At 45.7% G+C, this 27,957-nt stretch overlaps 3 protein-coding genes across 5 annotated transcripts in view; 1 reads left to right on the top strand and 2 right to left on the bottom strand.

Annotated features, from left to right (window-relative positions):
• The window catches only part of LOC119172742 (uncharacterized), a 176,298-nt gene that overhangs the window by 36,476 nt on the left and 111,865 nt on the right, over positions 1-27,957 (top strand). The gene's annotated exons all lie outside the window — the stretch shown is intronic.
• LOC119172141 (uncharacterized) lies at positions 19-27,875 on the bottom strand. 3 transcript variants are annotated; one of them, XM_037423155.2, is made up of 7 exons: positions 27,665-27,857; positions 24,215-24,297; positions 11,991-12,227; positions 7,943-8,754; positions 5,185-5,492; positions 3,754-3,903; positions 19-728 (listed from the first exon to the last, which is right to left on the bottom strand). In XM_037423155.2, exons 1-7 carry the CDS (start codon positions 27,707-27,709, stop codon positions 498-500), a joined length of 1,866 nt encoding a protein of 621 aa, XP_037279052.2. In that variant the 5' UTR covers positions 27,710-27,857; the 3' UTR covers positions 19-497. The 3 variants fall into 3 exon arrangements, with proteins under 3 accessions (XP_037279052.2, XP_075749130.1, XP_075749129.1); XM_075893015.1 differs by lacking the exon at positions 11,991-12,227 and having other exon boundaries at positions 27,665-27,875; XM_075893014.1 differs by lacking the exon at positions 27,665-27,857 and having other exon boundaries at positions 11,991-12,261.
• On the bottom strand, positions 25,694-27,020 carry LOC119172143 (uncharacterized). The gene has a single exon (XM_037423156.2). The coding sequence runs from the start codon at positions 26,818-26,820 to the stop codon at positions 25,816-25,818; it is 1,005 nt and encodes a 334-aa protein (XP_037279053.2). The 5' UTR covers positions 26,821-27,020; the 3' UTR covers positions 25,694-25,815.

Consider the following 27,957-nt stretch of genomic DNA (forward strand, 5'->3'; position numbering starts at 1 on the left):
GGCCTTGAAACAACGTGCTGATTAAGACTTCCCACCTGCTTCTGCCACATTTGGGTTATTTGAATCCACTAATTTGATGCGCTCCTTCCCGAGGCTCTGCTGTCGTAAATTTTAGGCCTAATACTGAGGCATTAACTGATGACTACGTCTTGTCATTCGCACATCATAACAACTATTCCCGTGATCTCCGATTAAAGAAGCAACTGTGCTTGTCGCTAATATAACAGTCTGTTTTTATGTGTATTATTTGTGCAATGAGCAACGCACCTCGCACATTAGCTGTCAGACTCTGCTTTGCCACTGTTTGCTGCACGCAACTCGCTCGGGCAATGACGGCAACCAGAGTCCACATTGTGGGCAACACAATTATTGCATGCAAAAAGAAAAAAATGCACACTCTGTGGGGTAAGGCATTCATGTGCCAGCAATGTGCACAACAGCAGAGCCAAGCACTATCCTGCCTGCCATCTTCGCGCAATGATGCAGCCTCCGTGTGGTCAGTTGGTCTTTTCCTGTGGCACGAAAATGGCTATGTCCTCGTTGGGGGTTGCGGCCGGTTGTGATTGCTGTTGCTGTCGAGCCTGCCGCTTGGCCTCCATAAGCCGCTTGCGTGCTTCCAGCCGGGACTTGGCCGCTTCTTCGGCCTTCTCAGATCTCTTCGGACTTGCCGGTGTAGACCGGGAGGCCACTTTCTTGACTGGTCTTGGCAATGCTGCGCTTTTACTTTCCTGTAAATGAAAAGCCGATATACCATCTCCAACTGCTATCAGAGCTTGGCTGAATATATCTGGCTCTAACGTGCAGTTGTCCCTCTAAAACAAAGGCTAGGTATGCAAAATTGATCTTCATTATCAGGCTTACTACGCCCACTGCAGGGCAAAGGTGTTTCTTACATTCCACCAAAAAACCAAGGTCCTGTGCATACTGCTGTTACATTGTACCCTCAAACTTCTCAGGAGCACCGGGTAAGGCCTAGACGTCCCATGCATTTTTGGTCATTTTGAGGTACCCTTTTCTTAGTGACTAAATTATTTTCTACTGAATTTTCTGCTATTTTAAATGAGGCAGGTTTATTAACCTGACCAATATCAAAACTCTGGTTAAATATTCACCACTATGATTTCAATTTTGGCTAATTGACATATATGAAAACACGCTATTATTAGGTCCCTTCAGTGATCATTTGACACACAATGCTGAAAAGATAAATAGTTTATAAGCTGTAGTGGCGCCCCCTTGTGAAAAAAAAAAGAGACTCTGAAACAGTGCAAACAGTATCCAAATAAATACTCGCACAACATGTAATTTTTGTAACACAAAAATTTTAAAGTGAATAATTTCAATTCTGCTTCAGCAGTTGCAGGCATTTATGCAGATTACAAGAAAATATATGAATTATCTTTGAATAATAGTTTAAAATCGGAAACACTTTGAAAAGCAAACATACTTTGTCACAAACACCATTCGATCTTACATTTAGCAGCTGGAAGCTTAGTAAGCAATGCCAAGGTCAATTTTTCCTCTTCTATTGCTGGCCTTACTTCTTTTGTAAGCCATCATACAATGTAACGTCGATTGTGGTTGACGTTTTTCAGCAAATATTGACTGTAGTTTGGCCAGGCTTCAATACTAATTCAAAATTTTGGCTCATGTAATACTGCCATCATGAAATGAAAGAACATCTATTGTCGCAGACATTAAGGCTCTGAACCTAAACAAAAGTGTACAAAAACCCTGCGACACAATTCCCATTATCTCAACACTTGTACCTGCCAGCTTGCTCATGCTATTCGGTCTAACCGCACCGCATATAATATCTCTCTGTTGGAGCGGACCCGTTGTTACCCTGCACGCAATTCACCTCAAAGGATGCTGCAAAAGTTGACAGGTTCAGCATTCAGCACCTCAGTACGTCACCAGAATTTATTCAAATTTACAAGAGAACTCTAGTGGTTGCCCCGACACTCACATTTGCTGAAGACCTTCTTTACCCTCAGCATTTCAACTTATCGACAAGCATGACAAACACAGCGTGTAATGAAGCTAGGAGCTGAACGTGTTTGAACCGATACACTCTGAGGACTTGAGAGTGTAAAAGTGCACAGCATCATTGGACTACCTTATAAGATACCTAACATTTTGCTATATACAGTTGACAGTAGACAAGCATTTTGGCTTTTGTGCATAAACTTTTTTTCTCTCAAAAAAATTACCATAAGCACGAAGCGCATATGAGAGGCTTGGTCCAGGGCGCATGTTCACCCACTCATTGCTGTCACAAAAACTGGTAGTCAGGTACAAAAAAAAGAAAAAAATGCTCTTTATGGGAAGAACGAAGAAACTCTCTTCCCTAGTTGCAAAAAAAAAAAACGTTTCCCGCTAAAGGGAACTATGTGAGAATGCGAAGCAGGAAGATGGTTCGCTTGAGCGGTAGATGGTGTAACTTTATTGAGAGCTTGTGCTGGCGCTAACTCTGACGTTGGTGGCGGTGTTGACAATGGCACTCATCACGGCATTGTGTAGAAAAGAATGAGGCACACGCTCTCTGTCAGTTCATACCGCAGAACTACTGTGGTGCCCCCAGCGAAGTATGCAGCAGTCGCACCACATGATGACATGCGCGCCGCTCCATTGAGTAGAGGATTCCTAGAGGAGAAAGAGGCGGAGGGGATATGCATGCGCTCAGGGAGGGGGGGTGGAAGCCACGAGAGGGGAGAGCGTAAGAGGAGAGAGAGGGGACCCGCATGCGCAGTGGGGTGTGGGTGCCGCAGAGTGGAAGTGGGGGACGAACACAGCCCCCGCCATTCGCATCTAAAAAAGTGATCTTTCTTCAAATTTGCCCAGCCCTGTGCTTTCAATTTCATAGTTTCACCTAACTTTCCATCTCTCTTTTGCGTGCTTGTCTTCTCTTGGAATCCAGTCAGTCATGCTTAATGACAAGTGGTTATCCTGCCTACGCGCTACCTATTGTTCATCAGACAGGAACTGAACAATAAAACGGAATACTTTCCATGGCTTGCATGGCACCGGTACATTACTGCATCATTGTGAACCTGTAGGCATCTGTTTTGTTTATGCCACATGGTGTCCTTCACTGATGCAGAAAACAAAACTAGTTTTCTCCCAACAGTGGAGCAATTGACTAGATTCATGTGCACGCCATAAAAATACGTGGTGCGATCGCCAAAAGTCTTTCGCGTTTTTCACAGACAGCCGCTGAAAAGGAACAGGAAGAGAGCACCACGAATCGAAATATTTCACAAAAAACTTGGAAGGTGATGATGAGTGCAAGTATTATGAAATTGAAAAGAAGTGGCCATTTTTTCAAGTCAATAATTTTTCAATATCTTGCAACACGTCTGGCCTGCCTTTTCGCTTTACGGAGTATAATGTATTATCACGCACCCTGCTTGCACTCATACATGTACTTGTACAGAAGACAAAAAGCACTGAACAATTAATTACATAAACCGAGAGCCCATTTCTTCATCAGCCTTTCAAAGCAACTGCGGGTGCATGGTTGAAACTGCTAAAGCGATTCTGTTGTGCGTCTGCAGTGATAAATCATTATGAGTGACTGCTGCTCCCTGTTGAAGCACAATGTGGCTACATGGCAATGTGAAGAGCCTTGACTAACAAAATTTGCCTTTACAGCGAGAAAATGAAGCGTGATTCTGTGAATTAACCAACAGACATGACTTATAAGGTGGCAAAAAAAAAAAGGCAGCACGACAGTGACATAGCTGCACTCACCGTCTTAGCAGGTTCAACCCAGTTGTTTGCCTTGAGCACATTGAGTTCCTCAAACAATGCTTGAACATTGTCAACTTGCAACATGACCATATCCCAAAAGCCAGCCAAGTCAGATCCAGTAGTTGGAAAAGGATCATCAACATTTTGGTCCTAGAAAGATATTGAAAAAAAAAAATCAATGAGCGAATTTCCATGGCAAGTAGTTGCAAAAAAATGATAGAGATTGAAGTAAAAGGTTGCAATGACACAGCGTCGAGGCCTTCAGCTCTCAGTGTGACCTCATGACGGTGACGTGTGCAATCAATGCACCACAAAGTGTGCCCACAGAAACATTACATACAACAGCCACAAGTGAGCAAGGATGTAAACCATACTACTGCATACACTGAAAAGTAAAACATGTGAACACAGGTGGAAAAGAAATAGTAATAATCTAATAACTCTTTGAGTTTCTACGTCCCAAAACCACAATATCATTATCGGAGACGCTACGGTGAAAAGCTTGGGAAATTTTGACATTGTGATGCTCCTTAATGTGCACCTGAATTTTACCACAAGGGCCTCTAGCATTTCACCTCCAACAAAATGCGGCTGCAATGGCAGGGATTCGATTCCATGACCATGAGGAAAAAAAGAAAATTGTGCTTAGTGCCTAATGAATTAGTCAAGATGAAGACTGACTAAGAGAAAGAAGTTCAGACAGGAATATGTGCAGTGCATCAATAGCCAAGTTCTTCAACCATACCAGTTTGTCAATATGTTCTTCTTGCTAGGCCTAGTTGGATGCCTAAAAAAGATAAGTTAAGGGCAGGGTATAAAGCTTATAATAGCATTAAGCATCTTGGAGCTAGGTTTCAGTTCTGAATGGTGACTTAACTCGCATCTACTGGCAGAGTATGAATAATCAAGAGGCTCTGTGAAGGGGTCTAAATCGCCACTCACACGTGTATACTATATTGAATTGGTGCTAGAGGAGAGTACCGATGCTGCCCACTTTAGTGAATAATATTTTGTAACTTTCAATTTTATTTTGTTCATATATACCATAGACACTCGTTAAAGAAAGCCTGAAGAGAACGAAAAAATGTAGTTCGTTCCCTTTATTGAGAGATGAACACGGGTGCACAGTTCAAGTGCAAAACCAATTACATTGAAAGCAGCATTAAAAGCTCTGTTTACTGAGAGTCCATTGAGTACTCTCAGTAGGAAAATATGGGAGTAACGGAAGAAAAGCCCCAATATGCGGCTTGACAAAGCTCCTGTCCTGCATAAAGTCCAGAAGCAAATTGAGTCACAGCACAAGAAAAGAAGTGCTAGAAATGAAACATTCGAATTGAGTGCAGTTTCTTTCAATTTTTATCGGACATGGAATAATGCGAATCTTTGAAGCTCTACATGCCAATATACAGAAACAAATGTCGATGCACTTACAATATTCTTAAGGCAGAGTTCCTTGAACTGCTTAAACTTCTTGCTGATGAGGAGGTTGGCCTTGCCAATAGCTGCCCGTATCCGGCCCTTCATGTCCTCCGAGAGGGTTGCCTCTTTCAGGTCCCGCTCGGCTTCCCTGATGTGACACTCGAGGACCTCTTGTGTGCTCGACAGGGTGGCAAGGAACGTGTGGCCCTCCCGCACGGGCAGGTCTGACGACGAGAGCGCCTTGGTACACACGGGGGAGAGGAGTGACGACACGCGTTGTGTGGGTGCCATCTCGACAGGCAAATCCAATGCCTTGTCGACTGGAAAAAAAAACATGGCAAAGTCGTCTTAAATTAGAGGGAAGTTTCTGACCAACACGGTAAGTATAAAACCATGGTTTTAGTGTGTGAACACACAGAATGCAGACGAGTGAGATGCAAGCAAGACTGCACTTGTTGCCTTACTCATTTGTGTGTTGTGTGTTTGCGTGCTCATTCCATGAATCCTGTCAGCTCTTTACATGACAAATTATTTCCTGAGAAAAAAACAAAAACAAAATCAGACTTACTTTTCCATAGCACTTTATAAAACCAGCACACTGCATAAACACTAACTGCAGGGGAAATGTCTCGGTACATAGAATGACAGCCCGGACACTGCTACCCAGTTAGCTCAGACCACATAATATGAACATTCATCTACAGTGCCAGTGGAATGGGGTCACTGGATAAGACAGCATGCAGAAAAACATGATGAGACAGGTGGAATACAGTTGAACCATTCGCCACTGTGCGGCAAAAAGTCCGCTTGTCAAAGCAAGAAAGGGGACAGGAGTGTAGTCTCTACAGCGCACGAGTTGCCAATATTGTATTATGGGCTTGCAAGTGCCCATAGGGTTTGTGACTGCATGCATGGCCTAGAGCCGAGTCCTTGCTTTCAAGAGTTCCGTGTCATGTCTGAGATTGTTCGTGGTCTTTAACCTTTCTGTGCTGTGAATAAACATAGAAACAGCCTATTGAAAGCATAGCAATGTCTCGGAAGCTACCTAGAAACAGCATGCATCACCAAGCTCAGGGCTAGAAGCAACCAGACTAGTCCACAGAATCATCAGTCCTAGAAGCAACTAGACTAGCCCACAGAATCGCCTAGTTCCGCTGTTTCAAGGTTTGCACGGCTTAACACAAGCTTTACCATTTTATTGTTTTTGTTTGTTTAAGAATACTTCAGCCGTAACATTACACAATGCTAGTAAGGGGAAGATGCAAGAATACTAGCTGTGGCTTGAAAAAAGAATACACAGAAGGAACAATGGTTAAAAATGAAGCAGCTTACATGTTAGCAAAATGCTAACCCATGGAAACTGTCATTAGCAAGGGGTGAGTGTTATCGGGCAGAGATTTTCACTAGTAAAATGCATGTGCGAAAGTGCTATTTAAATGCACAATTGAGGGAACATGCGATCCGAAAAAAAAAAATAGTTGGGTTAATCTGCTAGGACAATGACATTTTTGTTGTATATGTGAGATTTTATGCTGATTTCAATTATGTAATTAGTTTTATAGTAAGCTTAACAGTTTTAGTTTTATTCTATCTCAATGTGTAATATATAGTAATTGGTTTTGGAAAAACTTTTTATGTCACTAAACATTCATGGTTCTCAGCCAATATTAACTTATGTTCCTCTACATTAACTGTTGAATGCAAATAACTCTCGAGAAAGTGCATACAAGGCATTCTAATGGGCAACAAAATTGTAATGTGAGAATGCCTAGAATCCTCAGCCCATACAAATGGTTCAGCTTAGGTTCCCTATAATTATATAGGTGATATCATGTTTTGAAGGAGATACTTGCAACCTTAACATGCCGAAGAATATGTGAGCGAAATATCATCCTGATAGGGCTATCAGAAATTCCGAAGGCATGATGTCTAAACTCGAGAAGTCGCCCAAAAATGGATCTTGTGAAAAATGCATTTGAAAGGTATGAGCGAAAGCTCATCCATGTAGAAAAGATTAGATTTTCAACATGATTTCTTCTATCATAAGAGCTTGGAAATCATGGTTATTTTGAGCATGTGGCTTTGTGGAACTCTTCAAGCGAAATGCAATGGCAAGTAGCTAGGTGATAATTTTCATGGCACCCTAGACAATGAGCGCCTGTTTTTTAGTAGCCACCTTTTGCTCTTTAAAAGGGATATCAACCTACTTCGAGCTGAATTTCAATCTGCAGTTTTCTTGCTGTGAAAGCAGAGAAATTATATTTGTCAAACCAAAAAAAAAAAAAACAAATGTAACTTTAGGAAAATAGTTGTTTTTCAACTCTCACCTTCCCTGAAATCTCACTATAACAGTTGCACTTGCCACAAAATACTTTGTTATATCCGAAAATTCATTATTTGTAGCACTGTATCTATTACAAAACTATTCTTCAATTAGTTTGTTATAACCATTAATTCTGAATATCCATTTTCGTTATATCGAGGTTGGAGTGCATAGGTATGAGCAAAGAAAGGTGTTATGTTCAAGCCCAGGATGTTGAGCATACGACCTTCACCAGTGTGATAATGTTACTGTCAGAAGGGGTGCAGCAGAAGCTTATGACAGTTTAACAAAACAATGTCTAATGCAGCCTAAGATATTAAAAGCCCTAGGACAATAATATGGTACATTTTAGCAGCTAACAAATGAGGTGGTGTCTTGAAGCATGCTGTCTGGAGTGGAACACCAAAGGCCACAGCAAACCAAGCAGGCATGCTGCCTGCCATTTACCTTCATCGACAGCAGCAGCGTGGTTCCCGTTGAGCTTTTGTGTGCCGCCACCATTGACAACTTGGCAATTCCGAGATTCTTCCAAGACGTCTTCTTTGAGTGCACTACTGTCACCCCTGTCGACATCACAGATGCGCAGTGAGGTTGCCAAAAAAGGAGCTCGTTTTACGGGCGAGCCCAAATGAGGGAGACGCGACGCTGCGGGAATGAACCCGGGCAAATTCTCGGCCGGTGAGGCGGACACTTCCGAGAAACGGAGATGCTCCTTGAAGTCGCGTGTCAGGTGCCTGAACACAGGTGGGCTCTTGGAACGGCCGCGGACGACTTGTGCGGGGCAGGACGGGCTACGTTTCGAGATGGCTTTTTCCAGTTTGAGCGGGCTCTTGGCCGTTCGTGTTCGGGTGCGTGCCACCCTCTCTGCCGCTTCCGATCCATATAGTGCGGCAATTCGTTGCTGCACGAGAGACGTACAGGGCTCGGGCGCTGCCGAGAACTCCTGGGGACCGTGATGGCGGCGGCCATTCGTGAGCTCCCCACGGCCATTGCTGGCCTTGATTTCCAGAATGGGCTCCACCTTGAGATGATTGCCGGGGCTTGTGGAGTGTGGGGCTGCGGTGCAGGGGCTCAGACGGGCGGGACTGCTGTCGCGGCTACGGCAAAACTGGCTGTAGTTCGTGTACCCGTTGATGGCACAGCTGATGCCAAGGTAGGATGGTCGGTGTTCTGGCACTTTGGTGGTCAGCGATTCTACAGTGCTTTCGCCAATGTTCCAGCAGCCGTTTGACAACTGCGTGACGTTGCTGTCCAGTGCTCTGCAAAAGAAATACTAATGGCAGTTAATGAGGATACCGAGTACAGTGTTTTAAGGAAAGTGTGTGGGGCATTACTTGCAGCTCTCTTTCCTTAAGATCAAATGTTGTTGCTTTTATTCAATAATGCCTGTCTTTCAATTAAATAATACTAAAGCCACAAACAATGTGTGTCTCATTATTATCCCTCGCCTCTATGTGATCATGACAGTTCTGTGCGCTCGCATAGGCGAGTGCGTCTAGTATGAATGAGGTTAGCTTAACAGCTGCACTACTTGGACATTGAAACTACTCAAACTACTTAAACAGTGAGAGCACTGAGAAAGCCATTTTACAGGACAAAGACCTGTCACAGAGATTTCCTAGTACCTTGTTCTACATCCTGCTTTACAAGTAGTTATTCGTGATTTCCGCTGACAGTTTCCAATGTTATAGTTGCTAATGCATGTGTGATGTACTTGCAACGAAAGGACACAAGGTTACTGAACAAAATGATACACAAGCTTGATTAGTACAGCTGCGGCCATGTCTTTGTAGAGCGTACTAGCAGTCGGTTTTCGCTCTGCAGAGCAACACCTTGAGGCAGTTTCGTGCTCTGACATGGTGAGTCGGGAGCACGTGCAGCTTGGTAGTCGGGCTGATCACGTCAGAGGCCGAAACTGTACCAAGGTGTTGCTCCGCAGAGCAAAAGCCGGCTGCTGATGCGCTCTACAAAGAATGGCTGCAGCTGTACATGCTTCAGTCACATGCTCGCTTTCAATTATCACTGAAATTGCACCAGCAATACTGGCTCCTTTGTGCGAGCTCGCTAGAAAAAGTCAATAGGGCGTGTAGATTTGCGTTACAGCTAGTCAACGGCCATTGAAATTAAGCATGTGGCTGCAATGTCCCACTTGTCTCGCAAAAGCATTTAAAGGTCAAATCCGATTTACTGGTTTTGTAAATTGTCAGTGCAAGAAACACATGCTCGAAGAAAGTTCTGAGAAATTGCACGAAAAGGAATGCTAGACAATATTGCAGCTCTCTGGAACCCTAGAAGGCAGTGAGGACAGCAAGACAAAGTGTGGTAGTACAAAATAGCGCTAGAAAATATAAGTGTGCCAATACTGCACGTGAAGGGTACATTGTGCCGTGAACATATTAAAAAGGTAACGAAAGACACTCATTTGACATGCAGTGCAGACAGAGACAAGCAGTCAGTCCACATTCATGTAGAATTGCACAACACACAATTTTTCAGCACCAATGTTAATGCAATGACATCAACATCTGAAGACACTTGTCACTGGAGATTTAAATTATAAACTGAAGTGCAAAAATTCAATGCCAAACCTTTGCTTTCATGGATTTTATGCTACTTTCGTGCCATTTTCCCTATATGTAGGCCTTTTTATTACAGTAAAATTCGATATACATTCTTGGTACAATTTTTTACTCTCCCACTGGAATGCAATTGTAAACTGGGCATTAGCCACAGAATCGTTGACTGATTAGCCATGTTCAAAATTCCCTTAAAATGTTAGATATCTGAGAGAGGCGATGGGTATAATTTTAACTGGACAAGCTTATTTCATGCGCTGCAAAAAGTCGAACTTGCAAGTATTTTTGCATTCTGCCCTACGCACACTTATCGCTGGGAGATAAACTTGCAATCCCATCTTTACCAAAACAATTTTATGGAGTCTGTCAATGGTAGTTGCATGCATCAGCATTACCAGGAGATGCAAGGGGCACACTTTGCTATAAAGAATCGTAAGCTAGCCCAGTTCACTGCCATACTATAACCACAGCTGCAGGTTAATATGAAGGTGATATTTCCAACTGAATTTGCTGTATTTCATCCCTTCTGGCTTCCTGAGCATGTTGTCAATGCAATCGTAACACATACTGCAAATCTAGCTCGACAAAACGCTTCCGTCGCATCACATAGGAGGCAGACTGCTGCTGAATAAAAATTGCCATCAGTGCACTTGGACAAACAGGCAAGCAACGATGAAAACCTCAGAATGTACAGCACACAGTGCGACATCTAAACGGCTGAAAAACATTCGCAGTGCAAAATCGTGACAACAAAGTTCCACCACAAGATGCAAGCACTGGCATGCAAAAAGTGGACAAGTGCATTTCCCCAGACAACTAGAGACAATGCAGGCAAGATGCCAGAGTTCAGTGTGAGGAAAAAAGACGTGGTGCTCAGAAAGATAAACATCAAGTAACAGGTCCTTTCCACGGAGCTACAATTCCATACAAAATATCTGAAACTCTGTTTCATTCAGAAAAATGTACATTGCCTGTGAACTAGAAATCTAAACTTGGTTCATTATTCATTGCAGTAAGGACCAGTGAGTAGAAAGGTGTGAAATGTGATAGTTTTGCCCTGCTACTCTTCAAGACTTGTTCTGGATAAATGTTACAACCAACAGCCTGAAGGTTTTTTTTTTTGCATTACCTGAATGATTGCAAGAACCATTATACAGCAAAATTGTAAAGCATGATCACTTTCAAGTTCTCTGAAATGGCTGAAATATGAAGCCAAAGTTTCAATACGAAAGTGTCTTCTATTGTATACTTCCCAAGATCGCTACACTGACTCCAGAACCACAATGTATACAAACATCTCAACTTTGTACTCAGCCTAATTTATAGATGCCTAGGAAGAGTCACTTGGATTTTACTAGGAACCTCAAAGGTTACAGGTGTTACAGGCAAACCTATTACTCTGTGTGTGCGTTCTCGGTACAAGTTACGATGTGGTAGCTATGCTGCTTGGACCTGTGTAAGCTCTGCAGTATATAATAAAGAAAGAGAAATGCATTTATGAACAGTGAAGGATGAGCACATGGTAACTAAGCATACGGCCTTTTTTTATCTGTACTCGGAATATAGTTGGCTTTATATAAAAAATTGTTATCACTTCCTGTGAAGTGAAATACACATGGGCCAGCACTATAAATCAAGATGTAGGGAGTTTATGGAATACAAGAGGCTTGCATCATACCACACAGGGGTGCACAAACGAATTAACATGGACCTATTTTTGGCTGTAGTAGGAAGGTATCTAGCCCAAAGCATTTGTTCCAAGATAGGCAGCAGGCACTATGGGCAGGTGAGGCAAGATGTAATCGTGCAGTGCATCTCGGAAAAAGTAAGGGTGCAGAGAGGGCCACACACACAAACACCACAGAGCCACGTGAGCAGGATCCTGCCGTGCTCGTTGCAGAAGAGGTGTCTTCACTGACCCTCTCGCTGCCACAGACGAGCTCTCGCGGGTAGACATGACCATGCTGCGAAGGGTCACTTCCGATGCCTCCTTGGTCATCATTGGCCGTGCTGACGACTCGCTTGCATCCACGTCCAGCGAACAGGCACCTATTGATTCAGCCGACGGCACCCGTACGCTCAACCGTTCCATTGGGGGCGCCTGGAGGTCCCCCTCTGGCCCTGGAAGGTGCAGGGACTGCGGGGGCTGCGTCCTCCTGCCATGCAGCATCCGGAAGAATGGGGTCCCACCTGTCAGCTCCAAACATTACGCTATACTACCTCAAGCCACACCACAAAGTTAGCCGAAGGCACAAGTGCGCGGGTATTGTGAGTTGACACCATGTGATAAATTGGTACCTGTAAATGAATACGGCAAGTGAAACACTATCGTGTGTGTTACTTCCAAATATCTGCGTTCACGGTCAAGCGCATTATCGGTGTAATCACATGTAAAACGTAACCATGAAAAAGTCAGTAGTGTAAAAAAACGCAGGTGACCATCTCATAAACACTAGCACTTGCAAATTAATTACATATGATTACCCATTATAAGTCATACAATTAGCAAGTAAGTTATAGGTGCTGAGTCACCAGTTAATCATTTTATTCAAAGTCTCAACTCATCAATAACTTCAGAATTTCATTTGTTAAGTAGTAAACACTTGCTGAATCACCATGGCTGGCAAAGAGACACAAACAAACGCTGATGCGGAAGCATGCGTTTGATCTTTTGTCAGAAATTTCCGCACAAATCATATTTGTTTATTTATGTTCTTTCCATGGAGGCTGGGACACGCCCACATAAATTTTTTGAGCGGCAGGGAGGGACATAAAGAGGTGGAACCATGACACTAGGGATTAGCAGGTGTCATTGCCAGAGTTTTCTCAGGTCGGCGCTGGAAGGGCTATTTAAATTACGAAGTTAATCGCTAAGTTGAAGCAGTTAGTGTGCTCACACAATGTTCAAGGTCTGCGACGCACTAAGAAGTGCCAGGCCTGGATGGAAAGTGCCGCGCAGTCAAAGCGAAAGCTGCAAGAGTGGCTTTCCAGAGCCGTTAAAAGCTCTCTCGGGGCTACCCTGCAAGCAAACTTGCAAAGTACCCGCTACGCCATAAGTAATAATTTTTGCCAAGTTGGGAAGCACCCAGCGGGCCATTATTCGACATTGTGCGAATTAGAGAGGTACCGGGTATATATCTGCAAGGCATTACGTGCACATTGTTAATGTGACGGCTGATGACAACGAAGAACCGTTATGGTCAAGCCATTATTAAATGATTAAAAGAATTCAACAGCCCTCTGGTTACGCAATTTGCATTGTGTGGTGACCGGTCACACAATTCACAATCTGTGATGCCTGCCGGTTATTTTGCTCTTCTACCACACTATAATTGCACATGTCAATGTTAAAGGGGTACTGATACAAAATTTCGTGTCCGAGATAGCCTGCGGGGTCAATTCTCGTCAACATTCGTATATCATCTGCAAGATATAAACAGCGAATATAGCTTGGAAGTTATTTTAAATTGATATTGAAGTTTGTGTGAGCGACTGACTCCATAGCCCTCGGAGGTGACCACGAGGTGACCCTCTACTTCCCTCACGTCACCACGCTGCGGTCAACAAAACAAGTTATGATAACATCATAGCCGCCATTTTTCTTTTGCCGCGGTAGTTCCTGAAATCTATATTTCTCGGCAGCTGGTTGCGAGTGCGTGACCGTGGCGCAGGCTTAGAAAGTTTTGTGTTTGGGGACATTCCAGTGCCGTTTTCTACTCGAAAGTAATTCTTGATGCGGATTGTGCAGAAGTGCGCCACAGTTCTGCGTGCTGACGTGATCAAGAGTTGCACACGCTATGTGGCGACAGTTGCATCCAGTTTTTGGAACTCTCTCAAACCGAAACTGATCGATAATAAGGGGCCTGTAATTAATTATCCGTCGTATGCTGCAGCAAACAATGTGTCGTGTCATAACTAACAGCCCTACAGAAACGCATTGCTGCAGAAAAACGCGAGGCCAAATTTTTTGTGTCAGTACCCTTTTAACACTGTTCCATTCTGACATAAAGACGACAGTCTTTTGGAGACCAAGTTTCAAGCACGGACATAGCCCTGTGGTAGAATACTGGGCTGGCATGGAGAGGGTCCTGGTTTCAATTCCATTCCATCCCAGATGTTTTTGTTATTCCGCTTTTTTCTTTAATTTTGTGCAATAGTGGTTATGGAAACGGGCAGCCTCCGACAACTAAGGTGCCAAAAACAGCCATTCTGATCTCGCAACCGCTTGCGCTTTAGGAAAAATAACATTTTACATATACTGAATTGCCTAGCCTTGACGTAAGTGAAGCACGTTGGAAAAAAAAAATAAAAAGCACGGCTACGCATTTTCAAATATTGCTATGATGAGGGCTTGCACCAGCTTTGTACATTCGGTTGAACCACTGTATAAGAGGCATGCTCCGGACAGCAATTCTTGTCCCTTATAAGCAGGGTACCTTGTATGCATTTTCTTATCAACCTGTATTTTACTGTATGCACACTGCTGTCTTTTATACCCATTTGTCTCTTATATGAGTGCCTCTTATAAAGGTGTTTGACTGTACCCTCAGGGTGGGTGCATGCCCTCACGATAGCTACGTTAAAACACTTGTTGCCGTTCACCAGGTAGTGTTCGTTACAAACAGCCAACATTTCGCTTGTTATACAAGAACAAAAAGCATCACCGAAGGCCCAAATACCTTGAGAACACAACATACAGTACAAGCTCCGTATCAGGTTCAGCGAGATTAGTAAGGTGGTTATTTCTCAACAAAATGCAGCAACTGTGTAAAGTGGTAACGCGGAATGGAAGAAATGACTGGTAGTGTGTGAAGGGAACTGGAAATGAAAGGATTAAACAGGTTGCAGAAGCTCTTGCACAAGTTTTACGACTATTTTGGACATGGAGTTGCGTGGCTGCGCTACTATTGCCAGTACCGAGCTTATATGACAGAACATTTTCGGGCCTCATAAATCACAGGTGACCAATGTGGCACCAAGTCATAATGAGCTCGCAATTGTTGCAAATGCCTTGGTATGGAGAGCTTTTGCACCAGGTGGTTACATAGTGCAAACACCATGTCTCAAGTCCATAGCGAGATTATTTTTGTGTGGTGTCAATAAAGAAAATGGAAACAATTGCGAGCAGTACCTACCACCCGCACTACAAAAATGTGCATGCCATGCTACGCACAGCTGTTGTCGAAAGGAACAAAGCTGTTGTGTTCATCATTGCAGCTGAACATGGCATAATCGAACTGGTATCTTGTTGCACCAGTACCGCTGTATGATTTTTACCTATTAATTTATGTAAAGTTTAACATTGCAAATCTGGTATTTGGAACCTTGCAAGGTGGCAGAATGGTTATGAAAGAGAAAGTGGCAACCACTTATTGGTGGCACGAAGCTGCAAGGAAATCCACATACATATCTCAGGACGAAAAGCTTCCAAATTTAATGGAAAATTCATCCTTATCCGGGGATAAAACCAGGTACCAGCGATTTTTCTAGGCAGTCACTCTACTAGCTAACCTAACCAGAATGCAGGCAATGGGCAGCAAGAGAGCAAATTACTCAGTAATTCAAACCACATGAGCACTGAATATTACAAACCTATTCTACGGAATCCTGAAAGGCAATGAACTGGTTATAAAAGGGGATCGATTATTTTGATGATGTAATTGGCACAGTTCAATACTATTAAGCTACTAATTCTAGGCCATCAATACGATACCATTAGGTCTAGCAGCCACTGAGAATGCTGTGCGAGGAACACGAGCAAAAAAGAAATAAACGGTTATTGCAGGCTTGAATAAAGAGATTTTGGTTTCTTTAAAAACGGGGAAAGCTTGGCAGGCTGCTTTACCCTAAAAGCAATCTTATAGTATTTATCAGGAATAATCATCCCTCCTTACGACTTCCCACTTGTGCAGCAGTTCGCTGCCATCGTTAAAATTAACTGGCTATCGCCTATCACTATGTACTGTACATATGGTTTAAAGGTTTACTATCTTGATACCCAAGAACCTACAGCCTGACAAGCCAAACTTGAGCTCATTCTTTTACATTGAAACACTACCATTAAAAAAAAACATTTGTAATGTAACTAAGCTCAGCATCACAAATGCCTTTCAGACCATTTGTATTTCAAAATTAAATTTTTTATGCCACATCAACTCTACAGCCAACATTATATATATGCCTGAATTGCAATGTTACCTATTATTTTACATAAAAGTTCATTAGCTATGTGTTTGAGTTTTCAAACTTCCAATAAATTTTTTTTTTTGCATACGTTACTCGCCCAGAAACTAAAGGAACGAACTTGGAAATTGGCGCCACACAAGGTAACCGGTGAAACAGCATTTTTTAAATTCCTAGTTTTCTTTTCCTCCTCAACGCCAGTATCCGTTATGTACTTCCTTTGGGACAGCATTTGAAACAATAGCTGTTTGGAAAGAGCTCACTGTCGAAGACAGCTCGACAACTGTGCTTTTTTTGTTAACATGCACGACACGGCATAAAAAAAGAAAAATATGGGGGGGATCCTTAAGCTATGCCTTTAAGAGTTGAATGCAATAGTGACGTCCTAGTAAGTACTTCAAACACTTGCTATGCACCCACTACGTGACCTTAGAGGAATAGGCGCGGTAACGTGTCTATTGTAGTGGGTGACAGGCTTTAAACCATGGAGTCATTATAATCACAAATTCTGATGTCCGATGGCAATGTACCCTTGTACCACGCATTATTACAACAATATTTCATGTATTGCGGAGCATGAAAACTACTTTCACTGCATTTCAAAGCAGTTCTTTTCACTGTTTTCACAAGCAGAGGCGTGGCCGTGTGGTAGAACATTCGCTTGCACGCAAACGACCCGGGTTCGATCCCCACACGGACCCGGTATATTTTATTATGTATTTTATTTGCATCTGAGTGAGTGAGTATGAACTTTATTGAGGTCCTGAGAAGAAAGACAGCGGTGCCGAAAGCCCCGCCATCAATCCGGCGGCTCCACCCAGGTCGGGACCGGTAGACAGAGTCTTTCGGCGACGGCCCGGGCTCTCTGGACAGCCTTGAGCTGAGCGATGAGCTCTGTGCTTCGAAGGGCGGAGTCCCAGGAGGACTGGTCAGAAAATTCTGTACCCACGTTGGCAGGGCACAACCAGAGCATGTGTTCGAAATTGTTATACTCGTTTCCACAGTGTGGACATGCAGTGGAAAAGTCCGGATTAATCCTGCTTAGTGTCGTTGGTGTGATGTATGTACGTGTCTGCAATTGTCTGTAAGTGATTGCTTGTGCTCTGTTCAGATCTCTGTGAGGAGGAGGAAAAGTTCGACGTTCTAATCTATGATGTGAGGTGAGTTCGTGATATGATACAAGTGGGTCTTTGTAGTCGAGGTTCCTGCAGGCTGCATTTAAGCGAGGGGGCGAACCACTGACGCGGAAAGTGAGCGCTCGCGCCAGTGTGTGTGCCCGCTCGTTTGGGTTGCCAGCAAAGCCGGAAATGTTTCCCATGTGGGCTGGGAACCATGCGATGTGTGAAGACCGAAAGTTTTCCTCCTTCGTCTCGTGGTTGAAAAGCCTGTTAACGACCGCAGCTGCCTTCGAAGAGACTAGGGCCGCCGAAAAAGTTCTTATAGCTGTTCTAGAGTCCGAGTAAATGACAGAGGCTTCAGTGCAGCTTCGAAGGGCTAGCGCAATGGCCATTTCCTCTGCTTCGTGGGTGAAATTGGTAACTACCGTGGCTGCGTTGACGAGCGAGCCATGGGCGTCCACCACAGAGACTGCATAGGCACCTCGATTCCAATATTTTGCGGCATCAACGAAGAGGGCCTTCGTATCGTTGCACATGATCTTGGCGAGTATTGCCTTGGCTCTCGCTTTTCTTCGTCCTTCATTGTGGGTTGGGTGTATGTTTCTGGGAATCGGGTCAACTGTTATCGCTTTCCTGGCTTGTGTGCAAAGTTGGGACTTTTCTGGCGGCATGAAGAAAGGCTGAAGACCGGCTTCAAACAATATCTCGTTGCCCGCCTTTGAGAGTGAGAGCCGACTAATCTGTGCATGCCGCTGTGCCTCAAAGAGTTCGGTAGCTGTATTATGCAGGCCCAATTGTAAGAGTCGTTCCGTACTAGTGTTGCGAGGGAGGCTCAGGACCCTTTTCAATCCTGTTCGAATTAATGTATCAATTTTGTTGAGCTCTGTCTTCTTCCAGTTGAGGAAGGGGGCGGCGTAAGTCACGTGGCTGATGAGAAAGGCGTGAAATGCTTTCATGAGGTTGTCCTCTTTCAGACCAGCCCTTCTACTGTTGACCCTTGATAATACCCTGGTGAAGTTGAAGACACTTTTCTCTATACGTTTGAGGGCCTCCGCGTTGTCACCGCTGTAAGCACCAACTACCATGCCCAGGATCTTGATTGTGTTACATATTGGGATACTACCTCCGTCCTTGGTGTGTAAGTGAACGGGGAGGGAGCTAAGGAGCTGTCCCTTTCTGGGGCCGTGTTTACACAGAAGGAGCTCTGATTTGCTCGTAGATAGCTTCAGCCCCGTATTTTGTAGGAAAGCTTGTGTGGTGTCTAGGGCATGTTGTAGGTTCTGCTCCAGGGAGCCTAGTGGGCCACTTGTGGACCAGATGGTAATGTCATCTGCGTAAATCACGTGTCCTACCCCATGAACTTTCGAGAGTCGGTTCGCCAGATCGTGCATTGCGATGTTGAAAAGAAGTGGCGAAAGCACTGACCCTTGGGGGGTGCCGACGTTTCCCAGCTTGTGCTTACGGCTTCTGATTTGTCCGATGTTTATGGTAGCCGTACGGTCCGCCAAAAACGATCTGACATAGTTGTGAAATTTTTCTCCGAGATGTAAACTGGAGATTTCGTTGAGGATATGTTCGTGCCTGACCGTATCGAAGGCCTTCGTTATGTCGAGCGCCAGGATGCCCTTTACGTCCCGTGATTTATTGTCTATCACAGCACTCCTGATAAGGAGCATGGCATCTTGTGTTGATAGTGATTTTCGGAATCCTATGAGATTGTGGCGAAAAAGGCTGTTTGCTTCGATGTGCTCTGCAATTCTATTGTGAATGACATGTTCGGCGACCTTTCCGAGGCACGAAGTAAGGGATATTGGTCTCAAGTTCTCGGCATGGAGCGGTTTTCCGGGTTTGGGGATGAGAATTATATTGGCAGTTCGCCATTCATCCGGTACGCGGCCCGCCGTCCATACTTCGTTTATTTTCTTTGTAATGATTTGTATGGCTTGGTTATCTAAGTTTCTGAGAAGTTTGTTAGTTAATCCGTCTGGACCAGGGGCCGAGCGGCCGTTAAGGCCATGAAGGGCGTGCACAATCTCTGAGACCTCGAATGGACGATCCAGTGAGCGTTGAGGTGTCCCCTTGTACTCGCATGCCGGGTCGTCCCAGGGGACTGATTTGCTTTCTGTCGGCAGGTATATGTCTGCCAGGGTGTTAGCAAAGTCCTGAGGACTAGTGCCTTCAATCGTGTGCAGGTGGACGAGTCTGTCGAGCATTATTCGAGCATTGCTCTTGGTCGGTTTGTTGCTGTCGGCGAATAGGTTTTTTAGAAGGCTCCACTTGCTTCCCCGTCTCATTTTACCATCCGCCTCATTACAAACCTCATCCCATTGTTGCGCACTCAGCTCTCTGGAATGTTCTTCGATTTTTTTGTTTATTTCCCTTAGTTTAGATCGCAGCCTCCTGTTTAGCTTCTGCTTTTCCCATCGTCCTCTTAGCGCATTCTTCGCCTCCAGGAGGTGTGCGAGTCTGGAGTCCATGACTGGAACCTCCAGGTCCAAGGTTATTTCTTTAGTGGCTTTTGCCACCGTACTTTTCAGATTTTCCAGAAGCTCTTCAAAGGTTTCCCCTTGGCTGTCCTCGCTACCCCTTATTCTTCGGAAAAGGTCCCAGTCGACGTATCTGTACGTCTTAGGTGGAGCGGGTGTGATACGGACGTTGATTTCTAAGATGAAATGGTCGCTGCCAAGGTCCTCTTGCAGATTGTCCCACGACCCTTCCGCGTTTCCGAGGAACGTCAGGTCGGGGGTGGTGTCTCGCTGAACAGAATTGCCTCTGCGTGTCGGAAACCTTGAGTCCGTGATTAACTTCAAGTTGAGGTTGTTTGCACACTCCGCAAGGTTAAGACCTTTCCTGTCATTGGTACTGTAGCCCCAAACGTTGTTGTGCGCATTGAAGTCGCCGGCAACGATCAACGGCCGGTCCTTGGCTTGCGACACCGCCGATGATAGGAGTTTGGTAAAGTTCCTGAGTCGGTCGGTCGGAGAACTGTATACGTTCAGTATGTAAAGGTGAGCTTTAAGAGTTCGACTCGGAATGATTTCTGTTATCATGGATTCCAGGCCTTTCTTGTATGTCGGGGTGTCCCTTTCCATAAAGCTGATGTCCTTACGGATGAGGGTGGCAATGCCCCTGGCTTGTTTGAAGTCGGGGTCCAGGGTTGGCCTGGAAACCCTGTACCCCGAAAAGGACATGTTTTGAATGTACTTTTCCGCCCCGCACTCCTGTAAAATGATGACATGTGGTTTTTCTTTACATGATCGTACTAATTGCGTTAGGTTAGCTTTCTTTTTGTTGAATGAATTACAGTTCCATTGCCAGATCTTGAAAAATTGTGGTGTGCTATCCATGGTGCTGACTTGGCATGACCCCCTGTGTGTTCGCTTCACCTATTGGACCTGGTGGCTGAGGGGATGTCGGCAGCGCAGGTTGGGGTCCCTGGGAAGACATGGACCCCGGGTCCGGCGTGGGAATTCTTCTCGTGGCTCTGGGTTGAGCAATTGGTCTTTCCAGACGATCGAGTCTACCGCAAATTTGTATGAGTGCCTCTTTAATGTCGGCAATTGCTGATTGGAATTTACTGAACTTACTCTTCGTCTTGCGGTGCTTTTTGGCTTTGTTGTCACTAGCTAAGGCGTTAGAAGGAGCTTCGCTGACGTCGGACATAAAGTCGTCTACTTCTGATGTGTCGCCATCTGTCTCGGTGTTTACGGCTCTGCGTTTATTTGGGCTACATGACGCGACCACAGATCCTGATGATTGAGGGATGGGTGGCGGTGTGTCTTTTAGGATACGTCCTTCTAGCCTGGCGAGAGTTGCCTTCAGTTCAGCTAGTTCCTGTTTGAGTGCTTTGTTTTCCCGTTCTAGTGTGTGTATTCGTGGATCTGCCACATGCTCTGGCTGTACCTTACCTTGCTTTGAAGTTGTCGGTGTTGTCGGTGCAGAGCCGCTGTCGCGAACCATGTCGGCCCAGGTCATTTTCTTGCCAGGACATCTCGACCAGGATCGGCCCCTGGAGCAAGAGCGCCCGCTGGATTGAGAGTGCGCTGTGGAACGGGAGCGCCGTCTGGAACGGGTGCGCCGTCTGGAACGGGAGCGTCCTCTGGAACGGGAGCGTCCTCTGGAACGGGAACGCCCTCTGGAGCTGGAGCGCCGCTTGGGAGTGGAACCATCTGCCATCTCCGGTTGCATGTCCGCGAGGTCGTTAACCTCGTCAGCGTTGGCTTCTTTCTCGGAGCGGTGGCGTCTTTGTCTTCGGCGTCGTCGCACGACATATGGGATGTGGTATCTTTTGCTGCAGCAACGGTCACCTGTTGGGTGATCACCTTCACAGAGCTTGCATTTCGGAGTGCAACGGTGGGCTTCTGCAGCATCGTTTGAGAGTGCGTCTCCGCAGTTGTGGCATTTACTTTTCTCTGCCTTGCTCTGGTGGCATACGTCGGCCCGGTGCCCGACTCGGCCGCAGGCGTGACAAACATCGACTTGGCGTTTATAAAGGGAACACGGCACTAAGGCCGTTCCGCACATGACGTTTTTGGGAACTCGAAGCCCATCAAAGAGTATCACAACAACGTGCGTGTTTTTGATTCTCTTGACTTCAATGGCGGTCGGGTTTCGTTGGTTGACAATCATGCCTCTGAGGGTGTGCTCTTCTATCGAGGGGTCAACATTCCTGATGACGCCTTTACAAGTGTTTTCCGGGGCGGCTAAGTAGGCAGAAACATCAAATGCGCCGACTTTCGTGTGAAGTTTCTGAATTCCAGCGTATGCGACTGCGTTGGATCTGACCGGAGTCGAAATAACAAGAATATTCTGTACCTTGTTGGGGCAGACTGTGTCTTCCGATGCTTCTTGGTCAGTGAGCCCAGCTGCCATAGTCAGAGCTCTCGACAGCAGTACCATGTCCGTCTTCGAAACGTCAAGCCCTCCGCGGGGCCGTACAATGACCTTTATCTGGTCTCTCGGCAGCCGAGGGAGTCGCGAAGCGGCTACAACCTTCTGCACTGTTGAGAGGGAGCGAGCGTTGAAACCATGCTTCTTTGCTGTGTTTGCCGTAGACTTTGCAGCGGTAGCAGACGCTGCGTTCCTTGCCGGATCTCGTTTCCGCCGGGCGCCAAGGGCGGTGGTCCACCCCGCTCCGTCGAATTCTTCCGGAGTGATATCCATGCCTTCAACTGTCACCATCTCGGGCATCCTCGCTGCCTAGTCAGGTGCGGCAGGGGCCTGACGAGGCCCGGCACTGCCTCGAAATGAACCCTAGCTCCGTACTCGTAGCCGAGGGGTTAGTCCTAGAGACGCGTCCCTCGCTTCGCACACTTGAAGTTCAATAACTCGCCGAAAAGTTCACTCACCCCAACGAGAACGATGTCGTGAGATAGCTTGCACAAAACTGGTTTAGGAAAATCCAATGGATCGGTGGAGAACACAAGAAAGATGTCCGAAAACATTTAAAGAAGCGGGAGCAGACGCGGCCACGTCTGCACTCCCGGACGCCACCTAACGGACCTCCTTATTTGCATCTTCCTTGATTTTTTGGTCACGCACAAAATGATCTTTCGCTCACAATCAACGACGCCGACACCGACACCGGAATTTCCGCAAAACGAGCTCTTTACTGCTGTCGCATTAAAAAGACATGCAGATGCCTCCCTACACTTCATCTTGCACATGGACACAAAAAACAAAAGAAAGCGAAAACAACATGAAACTTTTCATCTCTACTGTATTCCACGCAATGTGGGGTGTGCGGTCACAACACTGTGTGAGACTCGAAGAGCCAGGGATCTCATGTGGAACTCCTGTGTGCCTGCAATTAGTTTCATACTTAGCAGCTCATGTCTTGGAAGCAGCACGAGCACTCCTACCCCAGAAATTACCACTGTGGGCTTTATGATAGCGAGCTAGCTTTTGCCTTTTCCAGAACGACTTTCAATGTGAAATTCCCAGCTTCGAGCTTAACAGAAATGCTCTATTACACTTGCAAGTAGTGCCATAACAGAGATCTTGCACTGAACTTTTTGTGAAGTTGGGAATGCAATTCCATTTAAATGGCTTCTCACTTTTAAGCAAAGCAATCAAATAAGCATTAGAGGTTGATAACTCCATAGCATTCATGTCTACAAACCATAAAACACCTGCGTGGCATGAAAACATTCACAATCTAAAATTGAAGGCCCTTTTTTTAACGAAAGCCAGGCTTTAGAAACGAGCGAAAGGTAACATGTGGATGTGCCTGCATGGCATGCACTCGTTCGAACGTCCACAAATGGTCCAGGGTTACATACGTTGCTGGATTTGCTGTGAAATGTGAATGACCACGGCATGTGATTTCTGTTCTTCATCCGATGCCAAAAAAAGAAAATGGAAACAGAAAGAAAAAAACAAGGGAGGCAGGGCTCGTCACATCAACATGACGTGCTCTCTCTCCTCTGGCACTTCAGAGCATGCAAGTAAGCTACTCCGCTCGCGGACGCTAGCAACAGCAATAAAGAAGATTGTTGCAGGGAAGTTTGCCCCCTGAAGGATTTGCAATGGACACTCCAATTTCTTCCAGCACAAGTAATGATCAACTCAACTGAAAAATTAATTTTTGCATGACATTTCCCAGATAGCTCCTTACAACTCTATGAGTGAAAAACCAGAATTTGCAATGAGGCATTGTTAAAGAGGGGGGGCTTCTACACACCATTGAACGCTGAGCACTTGGGACAAGCTTCAATCAACGCTATGCCAGCTATTTACATGAAAGACATGTACGCATGCATCTGCTGGTACAATCCAATGCAAAACAAAACAGACCGAAAGCATTCTTGAGACAAAGGCCATTTCGCAAGACTTTTTCACACCTTTTCTCTGGAATCCCTGTAAGTAGAACGGTGCCAGCACTCAAACTGTGAGGTATGGCAAATGACTGCTCGATCGTCCTCTCCTGCAAAGTAACACCAATAAAATAATTACGACTATCACACCTAACTAAGCGTAACATTCAGTGCACAGCAAGCTTGTTTTGTGCGCAACGTATACAGTCTCTCACAACACTAAAATGTAGGTGCAAATTGTTTAAAAAGACTATATTCGATTCCATTCAGAGCACTCAACACTGTGGTGCCAAAAGACCTTGCGGTAGATGTTTGCACCAAGAAATAGTTCATTCTTGTTTTGCAACTGCAAAGCGATAAAAAAAAAAGTATGAGGAGTAATGAAATTATGTCCTCATATCTTACAGACAGACTCTTATGTGGCTATGAATATGTTGTTCCATAATTCCTAGCACTTTGTTTCTATGTCTTCCATTTAAGGCAATGCGACGCTTCATTCGCATGCCTTTGCTCTCACCACACTTTCGAAAACAAAATGTGCCTACGAGATTTGCAGAGTCATACATCTTGCTTATTGAACTTCTTGCACAGTCTGCTAAGCGATGACTGCTATTTGTGGAATGAAGTACATGTCCTCCCTAACGCAGGTGTGCTTAAACTTGAATTGCTGTAACTTGAAAGAACTTTTTAAAGATACCTCCCACCTAAGGTAGAATTGCACCCCGACCATTTTCGAACCATAAACATTTATTCCTCCAGTATACTACAGCAGCGTGGTATTATGTTCGAGTAGGTGTAGCATATTCTCTCTCCATATAAACATTGCGTTAAAACAGTGTGCATTAAATTCTAGCAACTCAAAGAGTTTAGACGCTTCTCTTTGCTACGGATTCAATAACTATTTTAAAAATCTGAACAGTAAAGAAAGGAAAACCCTTATTTGAGAACTCTGTGTACCATTGGTTACCAATAGCAACAAAATCGAGTTCGCATGCACATTGTAAACAATGTACTTTCCATGCATTCATACCTCTGTCCATGCCAAACATGTAAGCAAGTGCACCATAAGTATAGACTAATGCAACAGTCACTGAAAAAAATCTATTTCAACACACAGGCCACACATCCAGGGCCACTAAATGGGAATATGAAGCTCACTCTCTCACTACTACTTCACAAAGCATCGTTGAATGGCTGTGAATCCAGTTTCCTGGCAGAAAAATCACTTGCCACCCCACACAGTAACAAAATGCTCAACACCTCTGTATATAAATGACTAAAAAAACTACTATGCAATAGAAGCAATAAGTTCAACACAACGCAGCACTTTTTAATCACGCAAGATGCTTATATTCTTGCTTATCAGCACTAAACAATTACATTATGCAGTCACAGCAGTATAAGAGTCGCTTGCAAACTAACACAGGCAAGACGTGCCCCAGGTCGCAGGCCAGGAAACAGCTCTTCTTCAATTTGGTTATGTGTTCAACAGCAATAAAAAAAAAATCAACATGCCCAGAGACGATGCTTGTTTTGTTTCACCGAAGGCATACAGCATGCTAGTCGGAACACTTGGCCACTCGGTCAGAAGTGGACACGGAGCGAGTGCAGGAGTTTTCGAAAAAAATTTAAATAAAGAGAACAATCGTGCAGGATGTACACAAACTTCTCACACGAGGCACGTTCAAGGAAAGGCTGTTTTGCTGCCTCGTTTGCAGGCATGCCAGTACCTGCTCCGAGTAGCCCGTTTCCAATAGCACCATTGGAACTGTCCCTGGAGAGTTCACCACTACCGTTGGCATTAGTGACCCAATGCTGTGTCGAGAACTGGCACACGACGAAGCAGGCCACTGGTTAGGTCGCGCTGGCGTCTTGGATGGCTTCGATGGCAATCTTGAGCTGTGCAGCCATTCCTGGCTGCGACAGCCACGTGCCTTGGCAATCACGTTGCCACAATTTTTTTCTAACAGTCTTTGAGCATCGTGATGCAGGGTACCAAACGCCTTTGGTTTACCTGCCCTGACCCAAGCATTCAGAGACGACTGGCTCCCACTACCTGAGAAACTTAAACGACCGGTTGTGCTTCCGGTATGGGAAGCCATGTACTGCTCTTTGCCCTGAAGTGCGAGTTCCAGAGACTGGTCACTGTCGGCCATGCTCTCGTGGTCCAAGCCTTGGCCCTCGATGTCCTTCTGCGAAAACTCCACCACTATCCAGGGTTTCGACTTGGACTTTCGGTTCTTGTGAAAGCGGGGCGATATCTTGCGAAAGAAGCTAGACAGACTAAGGCTGCTAGACTTCTTGGGACTCCCGAAGGAGGCTACATTTGACGAAGTCGACGGGAGCGTGGACGACTTCTCGACGCTGTGGACGCCCTTGGGCGAGGAGGGCGCGCTGAGGGACAACTCTTTCAGGGTTGTGGCGCACGACGCATAGGACTGTCGGGAGTCGGAGAGCAGGCTCGTCTGCGAAGACATGAGGTGTATGGCTTGAGCGTAGCTCTCGCTGCGATAGTGTTCGAAGTGGGCAAACACTTCGAGATCTTCGAAAATGTTGTATGGCTTGGGACCAGTGGGAGCGGCGGCAGATGAAGGCCTTCTTTCGCTTTCCGCCAGCTGAGGACAGCTCATCATCCGGCGCTTGGCGAAAGGCGTTCCCCCGACAAGGCACCGTTTGTGTAGTCCTCCGAAAGTGCGAAGTGTGATTGTCAGACAGCGAAACACACCGACCACGATCGATTGCACCTTTTTGAGGAGTCGTTGCACCCCGTCTTTTTCCTCTTGCTACTGTCACGACGCCCTCGACACCGGCTGAACCGCGCATAGAGGAGTCTCGCGACAATCATGTCTTCTGCGCGAAATGTGGTAGACACCGACGATCATCGCCGTGAAGCCGCCGATGTGCGGCCTAGACCGGTCTTGCGTAACCCGGTAGCGCGTGCGAAATAGCTGTTCAAAAAGAAACATTCGGAACAACCGGGCCGGCTCGAAGAATAGCAGCGAGACATTACGCGCGGTCCGCTTGTCTCGGAAGCACTGCAATGTGTCCCGTTTAAAGAGCACATGGAGAAACACGCACTAACTACACCTGGTAGTATGGGTAAGGAGAGGAAAGCCGAGTAAACGAGGAACCTAACCACACCAACAAGGATAAAGACTGGTACGATCGCAGGCTTCCCACAGCGAAAGTGGAGCGGCTTTAACAACTACGCGGTCATACGCATCTCATTAACGAAAACAATCGCTGTCAAGCGCCAGGCACGAGCACCGAAACAACCACAGGACACACGCCCAGTGTGGCATTATTTAGGTCTGAACGCACCGCAGCATGAGCAAAGCAAACAGCTTGAAGCCGGCAGTGTTCTGACGACCCGTGCGATCGGGCCTTTAATTATTAAGAACGCGGGCGCGGTGCCGCATCAGCAAACATGGACAGCGGCGCAGGACGGACGGCCCGAATTTTTCGTCGGATACTCACAGATGCGGTTCCATCGAAACGCCTTTGCTCCGGAGAATTCCACATGCATGTCCGATGTCGATCGATTCTTTGGCTGCGCTGGGAGCAGGCGTGCGACCACTTTGCTGCTGCTACAACTAACTGCTGCAGCGCAGTGCGCCAGCACGGGGGCTAACACACGGCGCGATGGCCATAAGCAAAAGCACAGCTACCCTAGCACTGCCAACCGCCCTGCCCGGTTGGTTGCGAGTGCGAGGCATGCGGGAGGGGGGGAGGCACGGGGAGGGTGACTGACCGGAAGTGATGAAGCAGAC

Source organism: Rhipicephalus microplus, chromosome 4, assembly GCF_043290135.1.
Source record: "Rhipicephalus microplus isolate Deutch F79 chromosome 4, USDA_Rmic, whole genome shotgun sequence".
NCBI lineage: Eukaryota > Metazoa > Arthropoda > Arachnida > Ixodida > Ixodidae > Rhipicephalus > Rhipicephalus microplus.